General features: G+C 37.9%; 1 protein-coding gene and 1 non-coding gene across 2 annotated transcripts in view; both read left to right on the top strand.

The window, feature by feature from the left end:
* Positions 1–27,658, top strand: part of Tmem131 (transmembrane protein 131) — a 192,035-nt gene that overhangs the window by 65,728 nt on the left and 98,649 nt on the right. Inside the window, exon 4 of the mRNA XM_069988476.1 lies at positions 17,275–17,343. Within this exon, the coding sequence (XP_069844577.1) occupies positions 17,275–17,343 (69 nt within the window). The remainder of the gene's footprint in view (positions 1–17,274; positions 17,344–27,658) is intronic.
* On the top strand, positions 20,275–20,381 carry LOC138804399 (U6 spliceosomal RNA). The gene has a single exon (XR_011365233.1). It is a non-coding gene; the product is annotated as a U6 spliceosomal RNA (small nuclear RNA).

The raw sequence follows: 27,658 nt of genomic DNA, 5'->3' as shown, positions 1-27,658 counted from the left end.
TTAGTGACTTCTTTTGTGGCCATCTCTGCTTTTTATGGAATGACCATTGCTACTCTCAACTGACCAGGGGGTCTCCCCAGAGGAGAAGTTCAGAAATGAGAAACCTGGCCTTGTAACACAAAGAAACCTTTTAAACACAGGTTACCTGTATTAGTAGCATTTGATTTTACCTCATGTACTATTAGAAGGCACCTTCTCTGCCTCCCCATCACCAGGTTCTTTGGTGTTTTGGCTCCTTTTCATGTCCTTTAGAAGAAAAGATAAAAGGAAAATACTGGCCTGATTTCCTTGGCATTGTCAGTGAATGTCTGCTGCTTATACTTAATGGGAGCAAGGGCTTTTAAAAAAAATTAAACATCCAGTCTCTCCAGCAGCTGATTCTTTTGAATATATATTTGTGCTTGTACTAGGGCTTGAGCTCAAGGCCTGGGTGCTCAAGGATGGTGCTCTGTCACTTGAGCCACAATACCACTTCTGGCTTTTTGCTGGTGAATTGGAAAGAAGAGTCTCACAGACTTTCCCTGCCTTGGCTGGCTTCAAACCATGGTCTTCAGATCTCAGCCTCCTCGGTAGATAGTATTACATATGTGAGTCACTAATGCCTAGCTCCAACAGCTGTTTTATGTTCACCTCAACTTTTACTGATTGCTTCCGTTGGAACCATAGATCTAAAGAAGTTCAGATCTCAGCATTGTGGTATAGTTGCAGTTTCTGTATGCTGGCCATGTATTAGTGCAGTTAGATAATTAACCCATTTCATAGACTTAAAAATTCAATTACTTTATAGTTCATGTTTTTAGGAAAATACTCTGTCAGTCTGTTCTTAGAATGAAAGAATAGCAAATTTGTCTTTAAAGATTCAAGTGGTAGAGCACTTGCCTAGCATTCACAAAGCCCAGAGTTTAGTCTCCAGTATAACTTCTCCCAAATATCAATAAATAATCTGATGAAATCAGGCACGTAACTGTGAAAGTGGCTGAGGCAATACAAGAAGCTGTTGCCTCTTGTTTTATCACTTAGTTCCATTTGGACTTTTTAATAGGCCTGGATACATAAAGTACTTTGGAGAATGTCTTTAGATCAGCAAAACGCAGGCTGTATCAACAAAAATTTTGTTTTGAGAGAAAAATGTCAAATTACCAGATTAAGAATAAGGCAATTAAAACTTCTTTCATTGTAACAATGAAAATCCTTCAGTATTCAACATGTTTTTCTATTTTGAACCTTTCATACCTGTAATAACTCCCTCTCCTTGTTGTACAGTTTGTTCTTTTTATTGATGTATTTTCTCAGTATAATGAATTTCCATATTTGTATAGTAGGTATGTTCTCATCTCACGTTTTACTATTATTCATTATATTTGTCTGACTACCTCAGAACTTGGTGGCACTGAAGTCAGAAATTCAGGAAGGGCACAGCAATGATAGCTTGTCTCAGCTTCATGATGATTGGGAGCCTCAGCTAGGGAAAAACCAAAGCTGGGAATGACATGGTAGCTGGGAGCTAGAGGCCTAAACACTTAAATGTTGTTGCTGGCTTGTTAGCTGAGATTTCAGTTGGCTGTCTCTTGGATGCCTATTTGGAGACTTCTCTATGTGTTCTTTTCACATGGGCTAGTTTGGATTTCCTTACAGTATGATGGGTAGAATTAAGAGTGATTGTTCCAAAGAATAAGCTGTATCTTTTGTGACCTATCCTTGGAAGTTGTAATGATACTCCTGTTATAGGCTTTTAGTTACCCAGTAACATTAAGTACGCAAGAATTCGGGGCAGGGATAGAGAGAAGAGACCATCACGGATTCAGTATTTGCTGACTAACATTTTAGAATACACATTTCACATTTCATATGTGTGACCAAGGCCACATGTTTGTTGGACAAACATTAGCTTCAAATTAGTATGCAATTTACTGTGAATATGGCACTTGATTAGGGACCAAAACCTATGATAGTCTGCAGTGGGTACTCTAAAAATACAATAGATACTACAAACATTGCTTACAGTTTTCTATTCAGGGAAGTATATGATCAAAGTTTTGGCCAATTAATTTCCTGGTAAAGACTCACTCACTTCTTGGCTTTTCCTCTTCTCACTGTGCCCTCACAGAAGATAAAGGGAAGAAGGAAGGACAGATTGACCGAGATAGAGAGTTCTTAGTTGTTGTTGTGGTGGTGATGGTGGTTGTGGTGGTGATGGTGGTTGTGGTTGTGGTTGTTTTGCTGCTGCTGCTGCTGCTTCTGCCTCTCCTTCTTTCTTTTCTCTTCCTCCTTCTCCTCTCCCTCCTTCTCCTCTTCCTGCTCCTCCTTCTTCTTCTTTTTGCTGGTTCTTCTTATAAGAACAATGATCCTATCATGAGGATCCATTCTATCCTCAACCCTTGTCTAAACAAAATTACCTTCTAAAGGCCCTGTCTCCAACTACCATTACATTGGATGGTGCCTGCCTTTCAACATACAAGCTTCGGAGAGACACACTTCAGCTTGTAGCAATATCTAAGTCTAATTTTAGATTTTATGCCTCATATCAACCAACTAAGAACTATTTTTATGGCTTATGCTCTGTCATTTTAAAGTATGTATGACATAGAAAAGCAGGTATAGTATCGATATCAAGTGGCACATGATAATCAGAACATAGCCACTTACTCAGTTCTTTTTAGATATGACTTCATGGTACACAGTCCAAACACTGCTAGAGCTCTTCTTTAAACAGTAATTTTAATGAAAATATATGTAAAATACATGTACTCATATAACAACAAACATTGTTATCTTTTTTTGTGTTGAAAATTACTCTGTGTCCAGGTGCCAGTGGCTTACACCTGTAATCATGGCTCACACCTGTAATCCTAGCTATTCAGGAGACTGAGATCTGAGGATCAAGGTTCAAAACCAGCTGGGGCAGGAAAGTCTATGAGACTCTTATCTCCAATTAACCACCAGAAAACCGGAAGTGGCTCTGTGGCTCAAGTGGTAGAGTCCTTACCTTGAGCTGAAGAGTTCAGAGACTGCCCAGGCTCAGAATTCAAGCCCCACATCCAAAAAAAAAAAAAATTACACTGTGTAAGGTGAACAAATGCAGCAGCGGTACTCAGTAGACACTGTTGAGAATGAACTATACAACTTGTGGATGGGGATGGAAGAGGGGAAGAGCAAAGGAAGGGGTGACATTGTCCAAAAAGAAATGTACTCTTTACCTGACTTTGAAATGGTGAAATGGTAAACCTGCTGTACATCACCTTAATAACAATAAAAAATTAAGGAAAAACTTATTCTATATAGCTATCAGAGTTTGAATTTGGATTTGAAAATTGATGAAGACTATTATATAAGGTGGCTCTAATTGCAAAAAACCCTAAGTGAGTATCTTGTTGAGCCCTTTATTAGGCATATTAAGAAGATGAGACTTAAAATCAACAGATTCTTTTTTTTGGGGGGGGAGGGGGGAGGAGTCCGGTCATGGGGCCTGAATTCTGGGCCTGGGCGCTGTCCCTTAGCTCTTCAGCTCAAGGCTAGCGCTCTACCCCTTGAGCCACAGCGCCACTTCCAGCTTTTTTCTTTTTGCTTATGTGGTGCTGAGGAATCGAACCCAGGGCCTCATGCATGCAAGGCAAGCGCTCTACCATTGAGCCACCTTCCCAGCCCTTAACAGTTTCTTATTCAATAAGAATTCTTTGTCTTCTGCCTGATAATCCAGTGTTTTAATCTCTGTGTAGTCTCACATTAAATGTGGACTCCCCTGATATTTACTGAATTTTTCCCACTAACTGGTATTTGCAAAGCAGAATATATTATAAATAAGAAGTAGAGGGGACTTGTCAGCCAAGCAGCCTAAACAATCTGAGCAGGCAGTTGTGGGGGTAGTAGCAGAGTGGGTTGAGGCAGAGAGTACAGCACTGGCCTGTGGCCATCCACACTACCAAGGTCCCTTCAGTTTCTGGCCTTTGCACTGGGTTACCATTGCCTCTTGTCTTCTGAGTCCTAAGCCCCTGCCTGGGCCCACAGCTGCCCCACTGGCAGTCGCTCTTTTCTCTGGCCTCCAAATCCCTACTTTTGAGTTTCCTTGGGGAGGGGGCCAGTAGGACTCCAATGAGGAGGACCTGGGGTCTGTATTCTTTTTTTTAAGAAGTCCTTGCAACCTGGGTAAAGTAGGAAAGCCCCCCCCCCCCCCGAGTCTGTTGGGACCATGACCTAGGAGCAGGACTTATGAAGCCAAGAGTTAGATCACCTGAGCTGCCCACCCCAGCTAGCATGTGCTGAGCTTTGTGGCACAGACTCTAAGAAGTCAGTTTGAGGACTCCTGGTCCTCAGCAGTGATCACATCTTCTGTTTGTGGAAGAGAAAGAGAATTTAATGAGTTATGGCTTGGGAAGAAGCCTCCCTCAAGGCATTGGAGAGTCTGATGACAGAATTTTTTAGGATTGTAGGACCAGTGACAGAAAACATGCAATAGAGGAATTTCTTAATTTTGCCCAGCAAATAGGAGCCTGGAAACAGTAGAGAACTCTAAACTACTCCAGACCATTATTTATCATAAATGGCAAAGAGTTGCCCATTTTGGAATGCTGAATTCAAAGCTAGGTTTAATTCTGTAGGCAAAGAAGTAAAACAGTGCAGTGTGTCCTCAGTGCCTATTACCTTGAATGTGCAAATATTGAATATGCAAAGTATTAAACTTAAATACCATATTAACAAAAAAACAACTGTGAGATCTCAAAGAGCTGAGGGCAGAGTTGTTTGAAACACCACTACAAAGGCTAGTTCATCAGAAGATGATGTTAAATTAGGAAGGTCCTTCTCAAAATCACTAAGAAGTTAAGTTTTGACCTGATCCCCAAAAGAGCAGACGATCCAGCCATGAACACCTGGCTGCCAGAGATGTAGCCAAGGAGCTTAAATGATGCAAGGCTGACTCTCCCACTAATATTGTACACAAGCCTCAAACTTTCAAAAAGTAAAAGCAAGAACCACCAGATCCAAGGCTGCCATAGGAAACTAAGAGCTATTTTAACTGAGGCCACATCCATTGAAAATAAGGCTACTGCAACTAATTCAGCGGAGGACGCTGAACTAGATGAGGCCACCAAGAGTACCAAGATCATGGATCAAGCCATTAGCCTCCCAAAAGTAGCTGGTCAACCCACTGGGCTCCTGCTAAGGCTAATTCTTCCCAAGAGATTAAGCTTGAGAGGTTCAATAGGCATAAAAAATGTATATCTCACCATAACTCCTTAGAGCCAAGCCACTGGACTTTTGGCTTCTAGGGGTAATGTGAAAATCAAAAAAGCTAAACCCCTTACGATGATTCAACAACAAGAAATAATGCACCAGATATTTCTGCCTACCAGGGTTAATCCAACAGAATTTAAATGGCAGTGAATTAAATGGCAAGAACTGAAATTTAAATGGCCTGCTAATAGGCATAAGGCCATGTGTGATCTTGGACATATAGGCACCAATCTTAGTTGTACACATCCCCAAGTGAAAAAACTCCAAGTACGTTTTAAACCTGGACACAATGTGGGTAAAAATCCAAAGGCTCACTTTAGCTGTCAACTCAGGTGAACAAAGAATCTATGTGAATATGTAAGTTCTGAGGGCTTGCTTCCTGAATGTCCCAGAAGTCATACATAATCACAAATATTAAAGACAGAAATAAATGCTGCAAACAACAGAAACTGCCCATATTGAAAGATAACTTAATCAGAAAGACAGTGGAAGCACCAAGAAAGATATCTATTAGAAAAATTCTAATCTGTCAAGAACAGCTCCAACAAAACAGGAAGCAGCTACATGAAGAATATACCCTTTCTAGAACATTCAGTCATAAGCGACGAGCTATATAGAAAAATATCTGATGAATCAGCAAAAGAACTTTTTTAAGAATGTAGAAGAAATGAAAGGAGCCTCCATCAAGCAGTATGAAGTCAACTACAGACCTTAAAGAATAACTCGTAAAAGTTTATAAAAGGTTCCAGCTGGAGGTGATGAACAATGACTAAAATTTTCTTGCACTTCTAAATTAACAGAGGTACCAGAATCAGGCTTACTGGAGTCACAGGATGAGAAAACTGACAATAATAGAATTGCTAAGGAACCGAATGTATGAAAACCAGATTCTTTAATAGAGCTTATCTGCAGGCAAAAGTGAATGAACTAGATACTGTCCACCTTAGAGATGACAAAATGAGATGATACACGAGAAACCACTTGGCATTGTCAGGGAGTGTGGGGGAATTGTTATGAAGGCTCTGATATCAACATAGACAAGGAAAAACAAGAGACAAAAAAGCCAATTTGCCAGGTTCCAGTGGCTCACGCCTCTAATCCTAGCTACCCAGGAGACCGAGATCTGAGAATCACAGTTCAAAGCCAGCCCAGGCAGGAAACTGAGACTCTTATCTCCAATAAACCACTAGAAAACCAGAAGTGGTGCTGTGGTTCAAATAGTAGAGCACTTGCCTTGAGCTGAAGAGCGCAGGGAAAGCACCCAGGTCAAGAGTTCAAGCCCCACGACTGACAAAAAAAAAAAAAAAAGAGAGAAAAAAAAACAATTTTTCTATCCAGAAGCTTGATAGAAAAACCTAAGTAGAAATTGAAGGAGAAAAAAATTACAACAACAAAAAGAAATGTTAATGAGGGAGAAACTAGGCTGAAAAACTGGTATGAGCATAATAGTAATCAATACCCCAAAGATGCTCCAAGTACCACACAGAACCCAGAGAATTTCCTGAAACTACTCATAATTTAGAACTGGAACACTTGCAGAAGTTGCTCTACAAGAAAGTCTTGATTTGCAGATTATAGATAGCTTTTGCCATGGATCATTGTTTTGAAGGTTTTTTTTTAGCTATATAACATTAATTTTATTTTCATAGAGACGAGCACTATATTGAAGTGTTTAGAATTGTAGTTGATTGTGATTAATATCTTAGCAAATGAAAAATTCTAGATTTTTTTATTTGAAGTTTTTCCTCATAATTTCTGGGACACATAAAGTTGATTACACTATGCCATACCAGGAACATTCATGGAACATTGGTTCATACTGCTAGGTTGGGGTTCTCCAGTCCTATAAATGACTAGTCAAGTCTTCCTTGTTTGTTGTTCATGACAAAGGAAGACTTGACCAGTCATTTGTGAGACTGTGGTTTGGGAGTATGACTCAGTGTTTGAGCAGTGCTCCTGAATGGGAAGGTATGGTTGATTTTGTGTATTCCAGAAATTATGTAATGAAAAACTTCAAATATACATCTCCATTATATATGTCTTTGTGTGTGTGTATACATACAATTAAGCCAGCAACAATTTGATGTGATTTCAGGTCCAGCATTAAAGTTTTTAGTGATTATATATTATATATTATAACATAATATATAATATATATTGAGAAATTATAAACAATGAAAAACTTTAAAAATAATTTTCCAGAAATCTTTTCTTTACATTTGAAATTATTCCTATAAAATTAGATGAAAGATATTGTTCTCCTTCAGTGTGGTTTAGGTTCAGTATTAGCATTTTTCATTTGTACTGTGTTATGCTTCCAAGAATTTGTAAGTTTGAAAAATTTCCAAAGTAGTTTTTCCTCATGGCTTCAGAAAAAAATTAGACTAATACTGAATTCTCTTTCAATGCAGTTTTAAATAATGCACTCACGTTCTTTGTAAATGTGTGCTGTTGTTAAAAGTATATTAATAAAAATAATTAAAATCCTAAAAAGAAATGTCGAGGGGAATAGTCGTAAAGGAAAAGTAGGGAAGATACTTGAGGTATGAGGAAAGTTGTCATGACTGAGAGAACTTGAGAAGTCATTATTAGCATATATTAAAGACATGACAAAATGCAAGTCACTTTGTGAAAGAAACCAGTATATTTGAAGAGGATATTATAATTGTGTTGTAAGCCTGAAAGGGTCAAGATACTTAAAGCACATGTACTCTATATGATGCCTGGTATCATTATCAAAACAGTCCACAAGCCAAGGTGAAAGGGATTCTGACACCAGAATTTGTCTCTTTACTCCTGGATTTACTGGCCCAACTGGTTTCTTCTTTTGGGCATCCCTGTCCATTAGAGATGACTGAGATAGATGCTTTTTTTTTAGACATATGGCATTTCTGCATCAGTCTCAGTTCCTATATCCTCCACTTGTGTAGTCTACATGGTATCCTTTGACAATAGGTTCAGCCTTATCCTATCTCATACTGCCTATACATGATGTCTGAAACCTAACCTAAATGTAACTTGTTCAGGGAGTTTATATTGGAACACTTGCTCACATGATTCTGTAGGTAGTAGCTTGGATGGCACTGATATTGGGTCTGCCTACTATTTGGTTCCCCTTACCTCTCTTTAGCCATATGCTTTGGGGATAAGCCAGATTCTACTTGCTTCTAGGACATTTTACAAAGGCAGGAGCTGTTTCTTTCACAGACCTAGGATTATGGATGAAAAATAAAGACAGTATATTTTTTAACTCCTATCTTCTAGCTTATCTTTGTGTGGGTCTGTGTGTGTGTGTACATGTGTGTTACCCACATGCACGTAGGCACACGCATTCATTCTGGTCCTTGAACTTAAACTCAGGTCCTAGATGCTGTTGGTAAGCTTTTGTGCTCAAGGCTGATGTTCTACCACTTGAGTCACAGCTCTGCTTGAATTTTCTGGTGGTTAATTGGAGGTAAAATTCTCACAGACTTTACTAATTAGGTTAGTTTTGAACCATGATTCACAAATCTCAGCTGCCTGAGTAGCTAGGACTACAAGTGTGAGCCACCGATGCCTAGCCTAGCTTTTCTAATTTTTAAAAAAGTATATTTAGCAAGTACATTTAAATGTTTTCTTTTAAAAGGTATACTCTCCATAGATGATAGAGGATGTGCATATAGAAGTCTATCCATTCATTTGACCTGAGAGCCACTATAATAGATACTAGTTCTAGTCTAATATTTTGTGACATGAAGCCAGCCTTTGTGGATGGTATCATCATCATTAGTTAATTAGGAATGAGGACACTTGATTTCTGTTCTTGCCAGTGTGTAGTATTAAGAAAAAAAAAATCTCTGTCCTTTATAGTGAAAACTGTAAAAATTTGAAGAAAGAAATAGAAGATAACATTAAGAAATGAAAAGACCTTCCATGTTCATGGATAGGTAGAATTAATATTGTGAAAATGGCCATATTGTCAAAAATGGTCTACAGATTTAATTCAGTCTCCATAAAAATCCCAATGACAGTCTTTATCTAGATAGAGAAATTAATCTAAAAATTCATATGGAACAATGAAAGACTTTGAATAGCCAAAGCCCAGGTCGGACGGAAAAAACAAAACAGCAGTGTTAGTGGTATCAAACTCTGCTACAGAGCTATAACAAAAACAGTTTGGTATTGGTACAAAAAATAAACCCGAAAATCAACGGAGCAGACTAGAAGACGTGGAACTAAAATCATATATTTACAGTTATCTGATATTTGATAGGGGAGCCAAAAATATGCAGTAGAAAAAAAAGATAGCCTCTTCAATCATTAATGTTGAGAAAACTGGACATCCATATACAGAAAACTAAAAGTGGATTCCTGTCTGTCACCATGCACTAATATCAACTCAAAGTGGATTAAAGACTTCAACATCAGTCCAGAAAATTTGAAATTATTGCAAAAGGAAGTAGGAGAAACACTAGAACTCATAGGCATAGGCAGAAACTTCTTAAAAAGAGCCCCAGAGGCATAGCAGATAGGAGAGACACTTGACAAACGGGACTACATCAAAATAAAAAGTTTCTGCACAGCAAAGGACATAGTTACTAAACTAGAAAGACAGCCAACAGACTGGAAGATCTTTACCAGCAGCACATCAGACAATGGCCTAATATCCCACATATACAAACTGCTCAAGAAAGTAACCCTTCCCAAAGCTAAGAAACTAATGACTAAATGGGCAAAGGAGCTAAGGAGAGACTTCTCAGAAGAAGAGGTAAGAATGGCAAAACAGACAAACAAACTACAAAAGAACACACATGAAGAGATGCTCATCATCCTTGGCTATAAAGGAAATACAAATCAAAAACAACTCTAAGATTTCATCTCACCCCAGTTGGATTGGCCAACATTGTGAATTCAAACAACAATAAATGCTGGCGAGGATATGGGGAGAAAAGAACCCTATTGAACTATTGGTGGGATTGTGAATTAGTACAACCACTCTGGTCAGCAGTCTGGAGCTTCATAAAAAAATAACAACAACAACAAACTAAACATGGCTCTTCTCTATGATAACACTCCTGGGCATCAACCCAGAATATCACTAGCCAGGATTCCATAAAGACACATGCACATTCATGTTCATTGCTGCATGATTCACAATATCCAAGTTATGGAAACAGCCCAGATGCCCCACTGTATGTGAGTGGATCCAAAAAATGTAATACTTATAAACACTGGCATTTTATATAACCATTAGAGTACATGCTATACCACAGAAGGAGCCTTCACTATGTTGCCACTTGCAGGGAAATGGATGGATCTACACAAATCATGTTAACTAAGGTAACCCAAGAGAGAGAAACAGCATGTTTTCTCTCATATGTGGAATCTAGATCTAAAATACATGATAAACTATAGAGATCTCTAGGCATCAACACATGAGACAATGGAGAATACTCTTAGGAGAGGAACACAAAAGCACCATACCTATGTGCATCTGATCATATAAAATATTTATCGAAATTAACTCCAGAAAATGGAAAGAATAGTTTTTCTTTTCTTTTTGTTCTGTTTGTTCATTTATCTGTCTTTGGGGGTGGGGAAAGGGAGACACAGAAATGAGGGACAAAGTCTGAACAAATAGGGCTGTGATATGCAGTAGATAATAAGTTGAATATGAACTATACAACTTATGGGTGGGGATGGTAGGGAAAAACTGGGAGAGATCAAAAGAAAGGGTGACCTTGTCCAAAAAGAAATGTACATATTACCTGACATACATATTCCTTGTTGGCTGATGTTAAAATGCCTTACTTTACATGTAGAACTCTCCTTAGAGCTGCTTACCTTTTTATAATATGGCAGCTAATGTCCCCTAGAGCACGTGATCCAAAAGAACAATGAGGAATCACAAGGCCTGTTTTAATTGAGTCTTAGAAGTAATACACCATCATTTTTTAAATCCTATCTCTTGAAGAAAGTAATATCATAGTTTCTGCTTATATTTCAGAACTACCACAGGGTTGGATTGGCAACATAGTTTAGACTCCTTTGATGGTTGGTGTAGCATATATTCTATGAAGAAAATAGACCATAGGTAGTAAATAAATAAAATAGCAATTAGAGAGGTATGTGATAGAGAAACTTTCATTGCTTCTTAGATTGGATGTTGGGGAAGGCCTCTTTGAGCTGATGCATATAAGCTTATCATATGAAAATCTTAGGGAAGAGCATTTCAGACAATAAAGTTTTACATTGAGAGTAGTGTTGATACTATTGTTATAAGTGCTGGAAATTAAGGTATATATAGCCAAGAAAGTATCCCTAAGACAAAATCTTGGATTGGGTAATATATTTTTTTGTTTGGAGTTGGGGACTTTTAGGGAGTTTTTTTGTTTTGGGTTTTTTTGTTTTGGGGATTTTTGTTGTTGTTGTTGCCAATCCTGGAATTTGAACTCAGGGTCAGGATGCTGTTCCTGGGCTTTGTTTGCTCAATGGTAGCACTCTACCACTTGAACCACAGAGCATCATATGGCTTTTTGGTATTTATTGGAGATAAGAATCTAAGGCTTACCTGACTAGACTGGCTTTGAACTACAGTCCTCCTGAGGAGCTAGGATTACAGGCAGAGCCACCAGCGCCCAGCTGGGTTTTAGGTTTTTTGAGGCAGGGTTTTGCTATGAAGCCTAGGCTGGCTTCCAATTTATAATCTTCCTGTCTTTGCCCCCTACGTACTGGGATTGCAGGCATGTGCCACCACACCATTTCTTGGAAAATACTTTTTTTTTTTTTTTGGTCAGTCGTGGGGCTTGAACTCTAGACCTGGGCGCTGTCCCTCAGCTCTTCAGCTCAAGGCTAGCGCGATACCACTTGAGTCACAGCGCCACTTAAGGCTTTTTGTGTTTATGTGGTGCTGAGGAATGGAACCGTAGGCCTCATGCATGCAAGACAAGCACGTCTACCACTGAGCCACCTTCCCAGCCTGGAAAATACTTCTTAAAGTAGCTGAGATTCCTTATAATTGACTCAATTTTATAATTTCTTTCTTTCTTTCTTTCTTTTTTTTTTTTGGTGGGGGGGGTCCGGTCGTGGGGCCTGAACTCTGGACCTGGGCGCTGTCCCTCAGCTCTTCAGCTCAAGGCCAGCGCTCTACCACTTGAGCCACAGTGCCACTTCCGGTTTTTTTCTTTTTGCTTATGTGGTGCTGAGGAATTGAACCCAGGGCCTCATGAATGCAAGGCAAGCACTCTACCACTGAGCCACCTTCCCAGCCTGGAAAATACTTCTTAAAGTGGCAGAGATTACTTATAATTGACTTAATTCGATAATTTCCTTATTATTAAAGACGACCATTTCAGTTGCCTATGATAACTTGTAATCAATCATGTAAAAAACTGTAAGCATTGTAGTTGTAAGATTGTAGTTAAATCCAGAACTTGCCATTTTCTTTTTGTTTGTTGTTGTTTTTATTGTGAAAATACTATACAGAGGGATTATAGTTACATGAGCAAGGTAATGAGTACATTTCTTTTTTTTTTTAATTATTGTGAGAATACCGCACAGAGGAGTTACATTTACATGGGCAAGATAACGAGTTCATTTCTTATCAAGCATTGTTGCCTTCTCATTGTTTCCCCTTCCCCTCTGCAAGATAACGAGTACATTTCTTATCCAACATTTTTGCCTCCTCCTTTATTTGTAAAGCTGATGTACAGAGGGGTTGCAGTTACATAAATAAAGTAACGAGTAATTTCTTTTTGAACGGTGTTACCTACTCTAACTTGCCATTTCTTAATGACAAGTGAAATTTGTTAACAGTTGAAGTTTGACTGACGTTTTACATTTTGTGAAAAAGCTGGTTTATTTTTCAAGATTTCTTTTGAGTTTATACTTGCTTTTTTTTTTGTGGAGCACAAGTGACATGTTCAAAAAGAAATGATAATACTTCCATAATTTTTTGTGGGTATGTGTGCCAGTCCTGGGGTTTGAACTCAGGGCCTGAGCTATTGTGCTCAAGGCTAGCATTCTAACATGTTAGCCACAGCTCCACTTCTGACTCTTTGGTGGTGGTCAATTGGAGATAAGAGTCTCATGAACTTCCTTGCCTAGGCTGACTTGATCCTCAGATGTCAGCCTCCTGATGAACTAAGATTATAGGTGTGAGCCACTGGCTCCTAGCCTACCCATAAATCTTAAAGTCAGTATAGTAAGTTGATGACAACTTTCAAAAGTGAGTTTAAGGAAATGATTTTCTCTGTAATAAATTATAGCAACAGATTGATATATTTTATTGGTATATTGCTATTGCTGTTGGTAAACTTTAAGTAAACTTATTCACCCTTTATTCAAAAAAACATTTCCTTTTTAAAAATGAGCTTGAGGAGCAATGGAGCTTGTTACTGAGACATGCCTTAGTAAACTGGTCAAAATTAGCAAAGATAATCAGTCTCTGGGTGTTGTTCAAATGACTTTAATAATCAAGTAACATTCAATAAAATCTACCTAAATTTGATTTTTTAAAAAACAACAACAAAGCAGTGGAAGCCATAACATTCAAGCTTAGGGACTGCTCCCATCCTCTTCCACAGCTCTCTGACTTGTTGAAGAACTGTTTCAGAGGGCTTGACAGATGAACATGGCAGGAGTTCACATTTCCTCCTGCTCTCAATAGAGCTGTTCCCGGTAGGTTTGGCAGTGAACCTAGGCAGACATTATTTTCCATACCATCTATGCTACAAAGGCTTGAGTGGCTAGTGGCATGGCAGCAAAGTATGCTTAGTCTCCACAGGAAATGTAACACATCTATTCTACATTTTTCAGTTACTTAAAAGAAAATATAAACATAATGAATAAAAAGGACCAATGAAACCTCGGGAGTTGAAAAATAGTGTTTTGGGAATGAGAGTGTCACTGAATAGGTAACAACAACTTAGACATTTGAGAAAGGGAAAAAAAAGCTCAGTGAATTTGAATATATATTTTAACAGAAGTAATCCAAACTGAAGGTGGGATGGAGGGAATGAGTAGAAAAAGAATGAACAAACCCTGGTACAATAATAGTAAACAATATTAACATATGTATAATGAAGTTTCTAGGAACAGGGGGACTGTCAAAAGCATTTTGATAATTCCAAAACAAGAATAACACAAAACCACACTCAACCACAAAAATCTTCAAATTCATGAAAAACAGTGATAATTGTAGCCAAGGAGAAAATTACACATAAGGACTACTAGTTCTTCATCTGACCCAAATAAACACCAAAAATCAATAAATGACATCTTTAAACTATCAAAAGGAAAAATTGCCAACCTAGAATACTATACTCAACATAAATATTCTTAGATAAAGCCAGAACATTTATGACTAGCAAAGACGCATTTAAGAAAGGTAGCTAGAGAAAAAAAAAGAAAGGTAGACAGATCATAATAAGTAAAAATTCTAACAAAAGAATGAAGACCACCAAAAAGGTAAAAATATAATGATAAAAAGAAATTCTTATAATTAAAATTTTTAAATACCAGTTTTCAAGTGTATATGGAAATGATAAGCATCTTGAATAGAATAATCAAGTTTTGTTTTGTTTTTCAGAGTGACCTGTAACCTGATTTTATGCATCAGTAGACAGTAACCTATCCTGAGTGACTGAGTTTAGGTTAATAAATATACAAGTGCTCAATTATGACAGACATGAGCCATAACTAATCATACTGTCTCTGCACCCACCACTTCCTTTTCTCAAGCTCTGAATATATCCTGCTCATATGGTAGGATCAGGCATTCGGAATTAATTTTGGTCTAGATTGCTGGTGAAGCTCTACAAACCTGGACTTGTTTTAATTTTTATATTTATCAGCAGGTATAACACTAAGCATAAACAAGTTTTGACAAGAATAGACAAATTGGAAGATACTCTTAAGCCACTTGTTTTGAAGACCTAATTTAAAAAACAAAGCAAAAGAATTTTAATTCTTAACTCACACATACACCAAAATTAACTTAAAACATAATAAGCCTGGGCTGGGAAGGTGGCTCAGTGGTAGAGCGCTTGCCTTGCATGCCTGATGCCCTGGGTTCGATTCCTCAGCACCACATAAGCAAAAAGAAAAAAGCCGGAAGTGGCGTTGTGGCTCAAGGGGTAGAGTGCTAGCCTTGAGCTGAAGAGCTGAGGGACAGCGCCCAGAACCAGAGTTCAGGCCCCACGACCGGACCCAAAAGACAACAACAACAAAAAAAAAAAAAACAAGCCTAACTTTAAAACTGGAAGCATAAACCCTTAGAGTAAAATGTTAAGTCACTTAGTGAAATTATTTGTAAACTGGATGAACTTGTCTCAAGTTCATAAGGAACATGATAAATATAGTTCATAAGAGAAAATGATAAATTGCACTTAATCGAAATTAAAAACTTCTGCTCTTCTAGATAATCATTAAAAATAGGAAAAGTAAGAGACAGGGAAAAATATATGTAAGGCTGTCTCGAACAATAAATAAATGAATAGCTGTTAACATTATTAGTTATTAGAGAAATGCAACATTAAAATTAAAATGTAAGGAATCAGGCATGCATACCTGTAATCCCAGCATTTATGAGGTTGAGGTAGGAAGCTCTGAGTTTGAGGCCAGGGCTACATAGTGAGACTTTTATCTAAAAACAATAATGAATTAAAATGTATTATAGGAGATTATATGTTCTCACTAATTTCTCTTAAGCCATTGTTTACTTAGCTGTCTCTGTAATAAAAGTCAGATTTGGAACAACTTTAAATTGTTTGTGACTTTGATTTTTACATTAAAATTTCTAGCTTGAATGAATTCCTAGAGCCCTAAGAAAAAGTCTTATATGTTTCATTTGGTAGTTGCCTGCTAACCAAAGTTACCATATTCAATCTGCCAATCAGCCAAGCAGTGTAGACCATTTTCCAAAGAACTTTTCGTATCTCGTATCTTGTATCTCTAGTTGTTCCTTAGTTTGAAGTCAGAAAGTAGTCTTCAATCATTTTCGTGTTCCCAAATAATATTTTAGCATCCTTCCCCCTTCTCTCACCTGCTGATCCCCCCCAAGACCTTTTACACTCATGCCCCATCATCATCATCATTTTATACCTATAGTCTGCAAATGAATGAAAAATGTAGTATTTACCTTTTTTCTTTTACCATTTGATGATCTCCATTTTCTTACAGACATTGTAATTTCATTCTTCTTGTTGTTGCATAATCTCACACTGACATATCTGCCATACTTTATCTATTCATCAGTTATTGGGCACTTAGGCTGCTTTCCAGGGCTTGACTACTGTGAATAATGGTATGATTAACATGAGTATTCAGGTGTCTCTCTTGTATGTTGAATCATCATCCTTGGAATACTTGCCAGAGAATGAGTATAGCAAGGTAATAGGCCTCCTCCCCATCCCCATACTAAAATTTGAACTCAGAGTCTCACACTTGCTAAGTAAGCACTCTACATTTGAGTCATGCATGCCTCCAGCCCTTTCTGTATTTGTTATTCTGGTGTAGAGTCTTGCTGTTTTGCCCAGGTATATGCCTGGACCTCTTCCTGTTTTAGGCTTTCCAAGGTAACTGGAATGATAAACACCACTACATCCAACTTCTTTCATTGAGTCTCATGAACTTTTTTACCCAAGCTGGCCTGGTCTACCAGGCTAGGTTTACCACATCTGCCTGGTCTCAGCCTTTTATGTAGCTGAGATGACTGAAATGAGCCGTCAGCACCTTACTTATTTTTAGTTTAGTTTTTTTTTTAATGAACTTCCATGCTGATTTCCAGTATACTAGTTTGCCTTCCCACCAGCAGCATATGAGGATTCCTTTCCCCCCATATCCTCAAGAGCACTTATTTATCATTTATATTTCTCTCTCTTTTACAGAGCTGGGAAGCAAAATTAGGGTTTTGTACATGCCAGGCAACTACTCTACCACTGAGTCACCTTCCCAGCCCTTAGATCTCACCTTTCTCAAACATACTTTCTCATGGTAGAAGTCAAGTGCTTAACTAGTTTGGAGAATTAGAGGATTGATTTTTACACTTTGTCTTTTTCTTTACAGTATATCTCTGTACCGGGGTAATTGCAGGCCCATACGATTTGAGCCACCAATGCTGGATTTCCACGAACAGTAAGTTTTAGATGTGGGAACTGTATTTTTTTTTTTTTAAGTTAGAAGTGTTTTACATGAACTTGTCTTGTTTTTTGCCTGGCTTAATGTATATGAGGAAGTTAAATGGTTGTCATCAGGAAAAATTATTTTGAATCTAGTTTAAACTAAGAAATAAGAAGTTAGAAGTTTACTAGCTTAAACTAAGAAATAAGAAGTTAGAAGTTTACTAGCTTTTAAAGTTAGAAGTTTATGAACTTTTAAAGTGAAAAACATTCAGATGATGATGCATTCTCTGGTTCAGAGTATATTACCTTCAGAAGCAGTTTTAAGTATATATACATGTATATATAGGTTGCCTTTTTTGATAAGCACATCATTTCTTGTGGATATGGAAGGATAAATTGTTTGCTTGGTGTACATGCTTTAAAAGTACAGACTTTTATATACTGCCAAATAGTTTTGTCCCAATTCAGAATGGCAGAAAAGTAAGCCAGGCCCAAAGAAACATAGGTCCCATGGTTTCCCTTATTCGCAATAACTAGTATATGTCTGGGACAAGCAGAAGAGGTCAAAAGCTATGTACATATGACCAGATAAGATGATGTTAAGCAAAATGAACTCCAAGATAGGGACATAAGTGGTTTTTTCTTTCTTGCCATTGTTTCTAATGTATTTATAATGTACTATGTGATTTTTTTGTTTCTTTGTATATTCCTCCCCCACGGTATAACCCCTGTTTTCACTGTATTTGATATCGGTGCACTGCATCTCGTATATATATTTCTCTAATTTGGAGAGGGGAAGGGAAAAAATAAAATGCTTAAATAAGGATACAGGTAACGAGATGCACAAGACACTATGTTGAAAAACCGAACTTTACAATTTAGGTGGGGGGATAGCGGAGGCCGTTTAATGGAGGAGTGTAGTTGTGAGGTGGGAGGGAAGGGATGGTTGGAGAAAAAAAAAGGAGGAGGTAACAATGCTTGATAGGAAATGTACTCATTACCTTGCTCATGTAACTGTAACCCCTCTGTACAGTATTTTTACAATTAAAAAAAGTATTAAAAAAATGTTACAGGTAGACCTGGTCCAAGAACAGAGTGCTTCCTTAAACCATACTTCTGGCTCACCTCCTACTTTGAGGACTCAGGTTTCACACATCTCATATACTCTAGGAACAAGTATTTTTACTCTATTGCACTCCACTGCAATTAAGCAGTTGAATGAGGAGAATATCTTAAACAATGTTAACTACTACAATGTAGTAATGTAACTGGTAGAGCTTTTTCTTTCAGGTAAGTTAGCAGAACAAAAGAACACTTAAAAGTTTGAGAGTTGATTTTACTTGGGTGTGTACACTTTTGGATAATATTTTGCTCAGACATAATCAGATTGTGCAGTTTTATATCATATTTCTCTCACAAGTAATTACTTGTATAATTATGTATAATTACTTGTAAAATGTTATGTTCTGTATAGCATTCCTGTGAGTTTAAGTAAATTTATAAGTATGTGAATTTATATTAGAATATTTCCTTAGACTAGACTTCCAGGAGTAAAATAACTATGCCAATCAATGTTTTTAGATTTACTCTGAACAGATGAAAAAATTGATTTTCTTTAATACTACCAATTAGTGTTTAGCAAATTTCACTATAGTAAGCCCATTAAGTTTAGCTAACTTACAGTTTTAGGCTTATAAAAATCCAAGTATATCACTTATATTTGTACAAAACAATGGTAGGATAATTATCATGGAGTTAAAAGTTATTTGATAGAAGATCTTCTGTAGTTTGTATTCTTACAAAAATTATGAATTTTAAGAGTAGCAGTGCAGAGAAAAGTTTTTATTTAAATTAATATTTGGAAGTAGTTATATCAGTAAAAATGATCTGACTGGTGTAAGGTTTTAAGACCATAATGTTCAGATAGGACATAAATCACTATTTTGATTTATACATAGACTTAACTACTACTTTGGGAATCTTAATCCTCAATTCAACACTATTGAGATATAACCCTTAGAAGATGGTTACATTTTTGAGAGCCCTACCTTCATGAATGGATGCTATCTGTGGGTGGATTATCTCTCCTCCATGTGATGCATTTCAGCATGTTATGACATAGCAAAGAAGGCCCTCATCAGATGCACATACCTTGATCTAGACCTCCTAGCCTCCAGAACTGGGAAAAGATAAATTTCTGTTCTTTTTGCTTAGCTTTAGGTTGATTTAATTTGGTTTGACTTTTGTCTTACTTTTGTGTGTGTGTGCTGGTACTGGGGCTTACTCTGGGTCTCATACTCTTACTTGGCTTTTTCAGTTCACAACTAATGCTCTACCATTTGATCACACCTCCCTCTTTCAGCTTTTTGCTGATTAACTGAAGAGTCTTAGGGATTTATCCATTCTGGCTTCTAACATCAATCCCCAATCTCAGCCTCCTGAGTAACTAGGATTATAGGATTGAGCTCTAGTCACTGGTGCCCAATTTATGTTCTTTTTGAGAGAGTGGAGAGTCTCAGTCTGTAGCCCAGGCTTGGAACTGGAACTTGCTATGTAGTGTAACCTGTATCATCCTACCTTAGCCTCCCTAAGGCTGAGAGGGGGGGGGGGGATGGAGAGAGAGAGAGAGAGAGAGAGAGAGAGAATAGTGCTGAGGATTGAATTTAGGGCCTTGCACACTTGCACTTGCTGAACAGGCACTATACTAATAAGCTACATCCTCAGCTCTAAATTTCTGGGTTTTGATAAATTACTCAATCTCTGATATTCTGTTATAGCCTCATATAATGGATTAAGACAGGTACAAAGTATTACAGGTACAAAGATTACAAGGAATATAGAGTTCTTGATCCAATTACAGTAGTATAGAATCCAGTCTCCTCTCAAATGCAAAGTATTTAATGAAGCATAGTGCGTGTTTAATGTTTATCAAAAGAATTTGTTGGTGTTCGCTTCGGCAGCACATATACTAAAATTGGAACAATACAGAGAAGATTAGCATGGCCCCTGCGCAAGGATGACACGCAAATTCGTGAAGCGTTCCATATTTTTAATCAATGGCTTTTCTATATGCCAACAATGAGAAAAGTGTGGCTGAAATTAGGAAAGCAACTCCATTTGTAATAGCCCCACAAAAAATAAAATACCTAGGAATTAACTTAACCAAAGAAGTGAAGGACCTCTATGATGAAAACTTTAAAATCTTGAAAAAGGAAATCAACACAGAACTTAAAAAATGGCAAAACCTCCCATGCTCCTGGATTGGCAAGATTAACATCGTGAAAATGGCAATACTTCCCAAGGCTATCTACAAATTCAACGCGATACCTATCAAAATTCCACCCTCATTCTTCAAGGAAATAGAAGAGGCAATCCAAAAATTCATATGGAACAATAAAAGACCCCAAATAGCAAAAACGCTCCTCAACGGAAAGAACACTGCTGGAGGAATATCAATACCAAATTTCAAACTCTACTATAAAGCCATAGTAATCAAAACAGCTTGGTATTGGCATAAGAACAGACCTCAGGACCAATGGAATAGAATTGAAAACCCAGAAATGAACCTACAGACCTATAGCCATCTAATCTTCGATAAGGAAGCTAAAACAATAGAATGGAAGAAAGACAGCCTCTTCAGTAAATGGTGCTGGCAAAATTGGTTAACTACATGTAGAAAACTAAAGCTAGATCCTTATATATCACCCTGCACCAGAATCAACTCCAAATGGATCAAAGACCTTGAACTCAAAGCAGACACTCTAAAATCATTACAGGATGGAATAGGAGAAACCTTAGGTCTCCTTGGCTCAGGCCGAAATTTTCTGAATAGAGACCCGGAAGCACAACAAATCAAAGAAAGGTTGGACAAATGGGATTGCATAAGGTTGCAGAGCTTCTGCAGGGCAAATGACATAGCTAGCAAGATCAATAGAAAGCCCACCGATTGGGAGAAGATCTTTACTAGCCATAAAACGGACAAGGGTCTCATATCTAAAATATACTTGGAACTCAAAAAATTAAACCACCCAATAACAAATCCTCAAAGAAACAACTGCCCAATAAATAAGTGGGCGAAAGACTTAAAGAGAAGCTTCTCTGAAGAAGAAAGAAGGATGGCCAATAGACACATGAAGAAATGTTCAACATCCCTAGCCATAAAAGAAATGCAAATCAAAACAACATTGAGATGGGCTGGGAAGGTAGCTCAGCGGTAGAGTGCATGCCTTGCAAGCATGAGGCCCTGGGTTCGATTTCTCAGCACCACATAAACAGAAAAAGCCGGAAGTGGCGCTGTGGCTCCAGTGGTAGAGCACTAGCCTTGAGCTGAAGAGCTCAGGGACAGCGCCCAGGCCCAGAGTTCAGGCCCCCATGACCGGCAAAAAAAAAAAAAAAAAAAACCAACATTGAGATATCACCTCACTCCAGTTAGAACAGCAAAAATCAAGAACTCTAACAACAACAGATGCTGGAGGGGATGTGGACAGAAAGGAACCTTACTTCATTGTTGGTGGGAATGTAAACTTGTTCAACCACTTTGGAAAGCAGTATGGAGGTTCCTCAAAAGACTTCACATAGATCTCTCCTATGATCCAGCAATCCCACTTTTGGGCATTTACCCAAATGTTTACAAACAAGACCACACTAAAGCTACCAGCACAACTATGTTTATTGCAGCATTATTTACCATAGCTAAGATATGGAACCAACCCAGATGCCCCTCAGTAGATGAATGGATCAAGAAAATGTGGTATATATACACAATGGAATTCTATGCCTCCATCAGAAAGAATGACATTTCCCCATTTGTTAGGAAATGGAAAGGCTTGGAAAAAATTATATTAAGTGAAGTAAGCCAGGCCCAAAGAAGCATAGGTCCCATGGTTTCCCTTATTTGCAATATCTAGTATAGGTATGAGTCAAGCAGAAAAGGTCAGATAATGTGATGTTAGGAAAATGAACCCTTAAATATGTATTTTAATGTTTTCGTTTCTTTCATGCATATGTTTCTAACGCATTTATAAGATTATTTCTTTGTTGCTTTGTATGTCCCTCCCCCACAGTGTAACCCCCGCTTTCACTATATTTGATGTCAGTATAACATGTGGAGGAGATGGGGGCAAACAAGTCGTTTAAGGATTCAGGTGGACCTGTTGCAACAATGAGAAGTACAAAATGTCATGTCAAAACCAGCTTTACAATGTCGGTGGGGTGGAGGGGGGTATAATTGGGTGGGGGGCGGGGGGAGGCTGGGAAGGGAGGTGAAGGGTAAACAAAGGAGGAAGCTGCAATGCTTGGTAAGAAATGTATGCATTATCCTGCCCATGTAATTGTAGCCCCTCTGTACAGTATGTTCTCAAATAAAATAAAATAATATTAAAAAAAAAAGAATTTGTTGTTTTTAAAATGAAGACTTTTCTATATAAAGTTCTGTGAGTATACGGTCTGAGAATGGAGACTGATGAACACTATGCTACAACTGACATTGAGCAATGTTTATGGCATTTGGCAAGATGAGTGAGGGTATTAGAGGCAATCAGTGCACAGTATCAAAACTTTGTCTATAATAGTGAGAGTTCTAACTTTAAATATTTAGCAATAACTTATTGCGGTATTCTTTCAAAAGTCATATCCAGCTGCTTTCATTTTATTGTTTTTGAGTTTTATAAATTTCATTTTTATATAAATTTTCAGATACACAGAGCCTCTTAATTGAGACTAAAAATTTCTATGCCAAATTATCCCTTGAATCTACTGAATAAATAGAAATTGGGACCAGATCAAGTAATGATTGATGACTTCAGCCTATTTTTTGGATGCTGGATCTCCTTAGAAATGAGTGAACACATTGTATCCTCTTGCTTGCTGTCCCCCAATAGACATACACACTGGCATAAACAAACATAGAGTACTGAACCTATAATACTTTGTATTTATGTTCAAGGGACTATAGGTGTGAGTCATCAGCACCCAGATGTATTACTTTTTGAGATAGGATCTCACTAGCTTTATCTAGACTGGCCTTGAATAAAAGTAATTGTCTCTACTACCATGTAATCATACTCCACCATAGGCAATTCATTTCTAATTTTTCATCTGGTATTTTAAGGGAATTCAACAAAATTAATTTTTTTTCGAAGTCAAGTTCTCACTATGTAGCCCACTTTGAATTCTCATTCATCCTGCTTCTGCCTACAAAGGTCTAAGATTAACTACTACCATGATCAACTCTATTATTGATATCAGAAGAAAATTAATAGTGACGGGTTGTGATAGAATGGTAACTGAAACTCATTAAGGCAAAAGTGGAACTATGTGGTGCCCTCTGGGGACAACAGTATCTTTTGTCTAATACTGCTAGGACTCTCTTAAATAGCTACCCCACTCTGTGAGCTTCTCTCAGCACCAATATCCCTTTCCTACACTAATGAAGGAAACCCACAGACAGCTTCCAGATTCACATTCTGTAGCCTCCGAACTTGAGGAAGCACTAGATTCTGCTTCTAGAGTATTAAAATCGAGGCTAGAATAGTGGTTACCCTGGCTTGGGTCAGCTTTCCGACCCAGAGAATAAGAACTCTCATCCAAAGAATAAGAAATCATTAGAGGTCTGGGAAGGTGGCTCAGTGGTACAACGCATGCCTTGCATGCCAGAGGCCCTGGGTTCGATTCCTCAGCACCACATAAGCAAAAAGAAAAAAGCCAGAAGTGGCGCTGTGGCTCAAGTGGTAGAGCTAGCCTTGAGCTGAAGAGCTGAGGGACAGTGCCCAGGCCCAGAGTTCAGGCCCCATGACCGGACCCAAAAAAAAAAAAAAAAAAGAAATCATAAGATAGGCCGTTGTTGTAATTGAAATTCTTAACACCTTATCAAATCCTTACTGATCAGTACTCCTATAGAGAACAGATTTCTGTGTAAAACAAGCCATCCTAACTTGCCCAGTAGTGGTTTCTTTGGTATGGTGTTAGCCTTGCAGAAGTGGGTTAAGTCTCACCCAAAATTAAGTTTGGAGAGCAAGACCAATGATTTGCATGCACACACACACACACATTAGAAGAGAATATAGGAAAGTTTATTGTACAAAAGCTCTCAAATTTAGGATGGAGTTATTTCATAATAAACCCATCATGAGTTGAAACTGTTATTAAGTTGAAGCACATGTTATTTCTATTACACATCTTTTTCTTTACTTTTCCTTCTTTCGTTTGTTGTTTGTTTTCTTTTTGGAGCTATAGATTGAACTTTGAGTTTTGCACATACTTAGCACATACTGTCAGTGAGCTACATTCCCAGTCCAACCTGGCCTCCCTCAAACATGCTCAGAACATGCACATTAGTTTCCATAAACATAGGCAAAATTATCTAACAGAGCCAATTTTATAATAACCTGCAGATAGCTCATACACTTTATTAAATACATGTATCTAAAGCACACTGGCCATACAGCACACATAAAGTATCAGATGTTGCCCCTCATAATTGCATGGCTGATCAGTGGCTGGCTAGGAGTTGTGGCTGTCTGCCACTGGCCAACATCATGAGAGAGGATCAGACCACATAGCGGTAGCTTAGCCACAGATCAACTTTCAAGTAGTTTCTACTAAACTTATATTATTTTGGGCAGTCACAAAATTGAAAAATCCTAAGTAGAGCCATTGTAAGTTGGAGACCATCTATATCCACATGAACAAAGTTCCCTAGAGAGACTATGACAGGTTCCCAACTATGTCTGAAAAAAGGACTTGAGAGAACAAAAAAAGGAAGCTGGCTTGGCTTTTACTGTGGTTGGGATGGGCACAGCAGTGAAAGGAGGTAGTCTTGCATGATTTTGAATGTCTTCCTGGCTCTGAGAAAGTGGGGGTTTTTTAATAGGTTTGCTGATGTGAAGTAGAAAGTTGAGGGGGCACCAATAGGACTTGAACTATCACAAGTGAACTTAAATTCTTTAGTGCCCATAGCCTCTAAACTAAGGATTCCATGCCCTTTACTAAGAATGCAGCAAGAAGCTCCCTCACTTATTAGAATATCCTGTACTGACTCTTATTACCTGCATCATCTTCTTTTATCCCCTAGAATGTATTTCACAGTAAACTTTAAAATTTCAAAAATAGGCCTTTGTTTTCATAATGTTGTTTATTAGTGCTATCTTTAATTCTCTCCATTTCCCTCATTGTGCACCTCCCCACCCCCACCCTGCCCATACTTATCCCAGGAATCTGGGCACTATCGCTTCCCCTCTCTCTCCCCATTCTCTCATATTTATGTTGATGTGGTTAAATTATTTTTTCCATAACAAATCTTTTCAAAGATTTATTGCTGGGTAAGAAAAAATACTTTAGGTAGAAACCTGGTTTATTGACTTTGGTTTATATAATTATTAAGTGCAGAAAATTTTGTTTCAAATCTAACCTTGAAAATGGCTATTTAATGCCTTTAAGATGGACACTGCATAGATTGTGGTTAAAAATGGAAGTCTGTATTATCATAATAAACTCAGTTCATGAAAGGTATTTCTGTTATTCCAGGAAAATTAAATTGTGACCTCCTTTAAAGGGATAGTTATTAATGCCTCTGATTTTTTTGGTTTCAAACTAGTCAACCTTTTCTTTCTTTAATTTTTTTATTATTATGAAAGTGATGTACATAGGGGTTACAGTTACGTAAGTCAGGTAAAGAGTATATTTCCTTTTGGACAACGTTACCTCCATCCCTCCCTCTTCTCTTTCGCTCCCCCAGTGCCCCCCCCTTCCCACCTACAAGTTATATAGTTCATTTTAACATAGTATCCAGTGAATACCATTGCTACATTTGTTCACCTTTTGTCCCTCCATTTCTGTGCTTCCCTTTATACTCTCAAAGACAGATAAAGAACAAACAGAACAAAAAGAAAAGAAAAACCACAAAAGAGAAAAAAAAAACCTCTTCATTTCCTGGAGTTCATTTTGATAAATATTTTGTATGATCAAATGTGCCTTTGTATTCCTTTCTTTCTTTTTTTTTTTTTTACTTGTCACTAATTCCATAATTGCATGGGACGAATCTGAAGAGGTCAAAAGCCATCAGATGAACCCCTCCTTATGTGATCCTTAGATTAAGGCTAAAATCTTGTCAGAGGACATCTAAAGTGCTGACATAGAAAAATAACATTCGGCCAACTGGTCCTCCCACCAGAGAAAGAAAAACACTCCAGTGGGTTTGAGAGAGCAGGGCCCCAGAAGTGAGCAGGCAGGAACCTAACCTCAGTGCATTTTCAAGAATAAAACTTAAGCCCATGTACTTGAACCACTGGAGCTGGGTTGACAATACAGTACTGTCTCAGGGAGGGGAAGAATTCATACAGGATTCAGGTCATCTCACTTGGCCCCTCACAAAAAATGATCATCATTTTCAGTTGTAACCATCACAACAAAAAGCAAGTTGTTGTCACTGAGTCCCAGGAATATACACATCAGTTTCTTTAAGAGCAAGACCAAATAGTGGCACTTGTAAAAGTATTCTCCATTGGTCTCACAAAAATGTTGATGCCTAGACATCTCTATAGTTTATCATGTATTTTAGATCTAGATTCCACATATGAGAGAAAACATGCTGTTTCTCTCTCTGAGCTTAGGTTACCTTAGTTAACATGATTTGTTGTATATCCATCCATTTCCCTGCAAGTGGCAACATAGTGAAGGCTCCTTCTGTGGTATAGCGTGTACTCTAATGGTTATATAAAATGCCAGTGTTTATAGGTATTACATTTTTTGGATCCACTCACATACAGTGGGGCATCTGGGCTGTTTCCATAACTTGGATATTGTGAATCATGCAGCAATGAACATGAATGTGCATGTGTCTTTATGGAATCCTGGCTAGTGATATTCTGGGTTGATGCCCAGGAGTGTTATCATAGAGAAGAGCCATGTTTAGTTTGTTGTTGTTGTTATTTTTTTATGAAGCTCCAGACTGCTGACCAGAGTGGTTGTACTAATTCACAATCCCACCAGTAGTTCAATAGGGTTCTTTTCTCCCCATATCCTCGCCAGCATTTATTGTTGTTTGAATTCACAATGTTGGCCAATCCAACTGGGGTGAGATGAAATCTTAGAGTTGTTTTTGATTTGTATTTCCTTTATAGCCAAGGATGATGAGCATCTCTTCATGTGTGTTCTTTTGTAGTTTGTTTGTCTGTTTTGCCATTCTTACCTCTTCTTCTGAGAAGTCTCTCCTTAGCTCCTTTGCCCATTTAGTCATTAGTTTCTTAGCTTTGGGAAGGGTTACTTTCTTGAGCAGTTTGTATATGTGGGATATTAGGCCATTGTCTGATGTGCTGCTGGTAAAGATCTTC

The sequence above is a fragment of the Dipodomys merriami genome, unplaced genomic scaffold (assembly GCF_024711535.1).
Source record: "Dipodomys merriami isolate MVZ:Mamm:240054 unplaced genomic scaffold, mDipMer1.0.p SCAF_36, whole genome shotgun sequence".
Classification (NCBI taxonomy): Eukaryota; Metazoa; Chordata; class Mammalia; order Rodentia; family Heteromyidae; genus Dipodomys; species Dipodomys merriami.
This window is presented reverse-complemented; position numbering and strand designations above follow the sequence as displayed.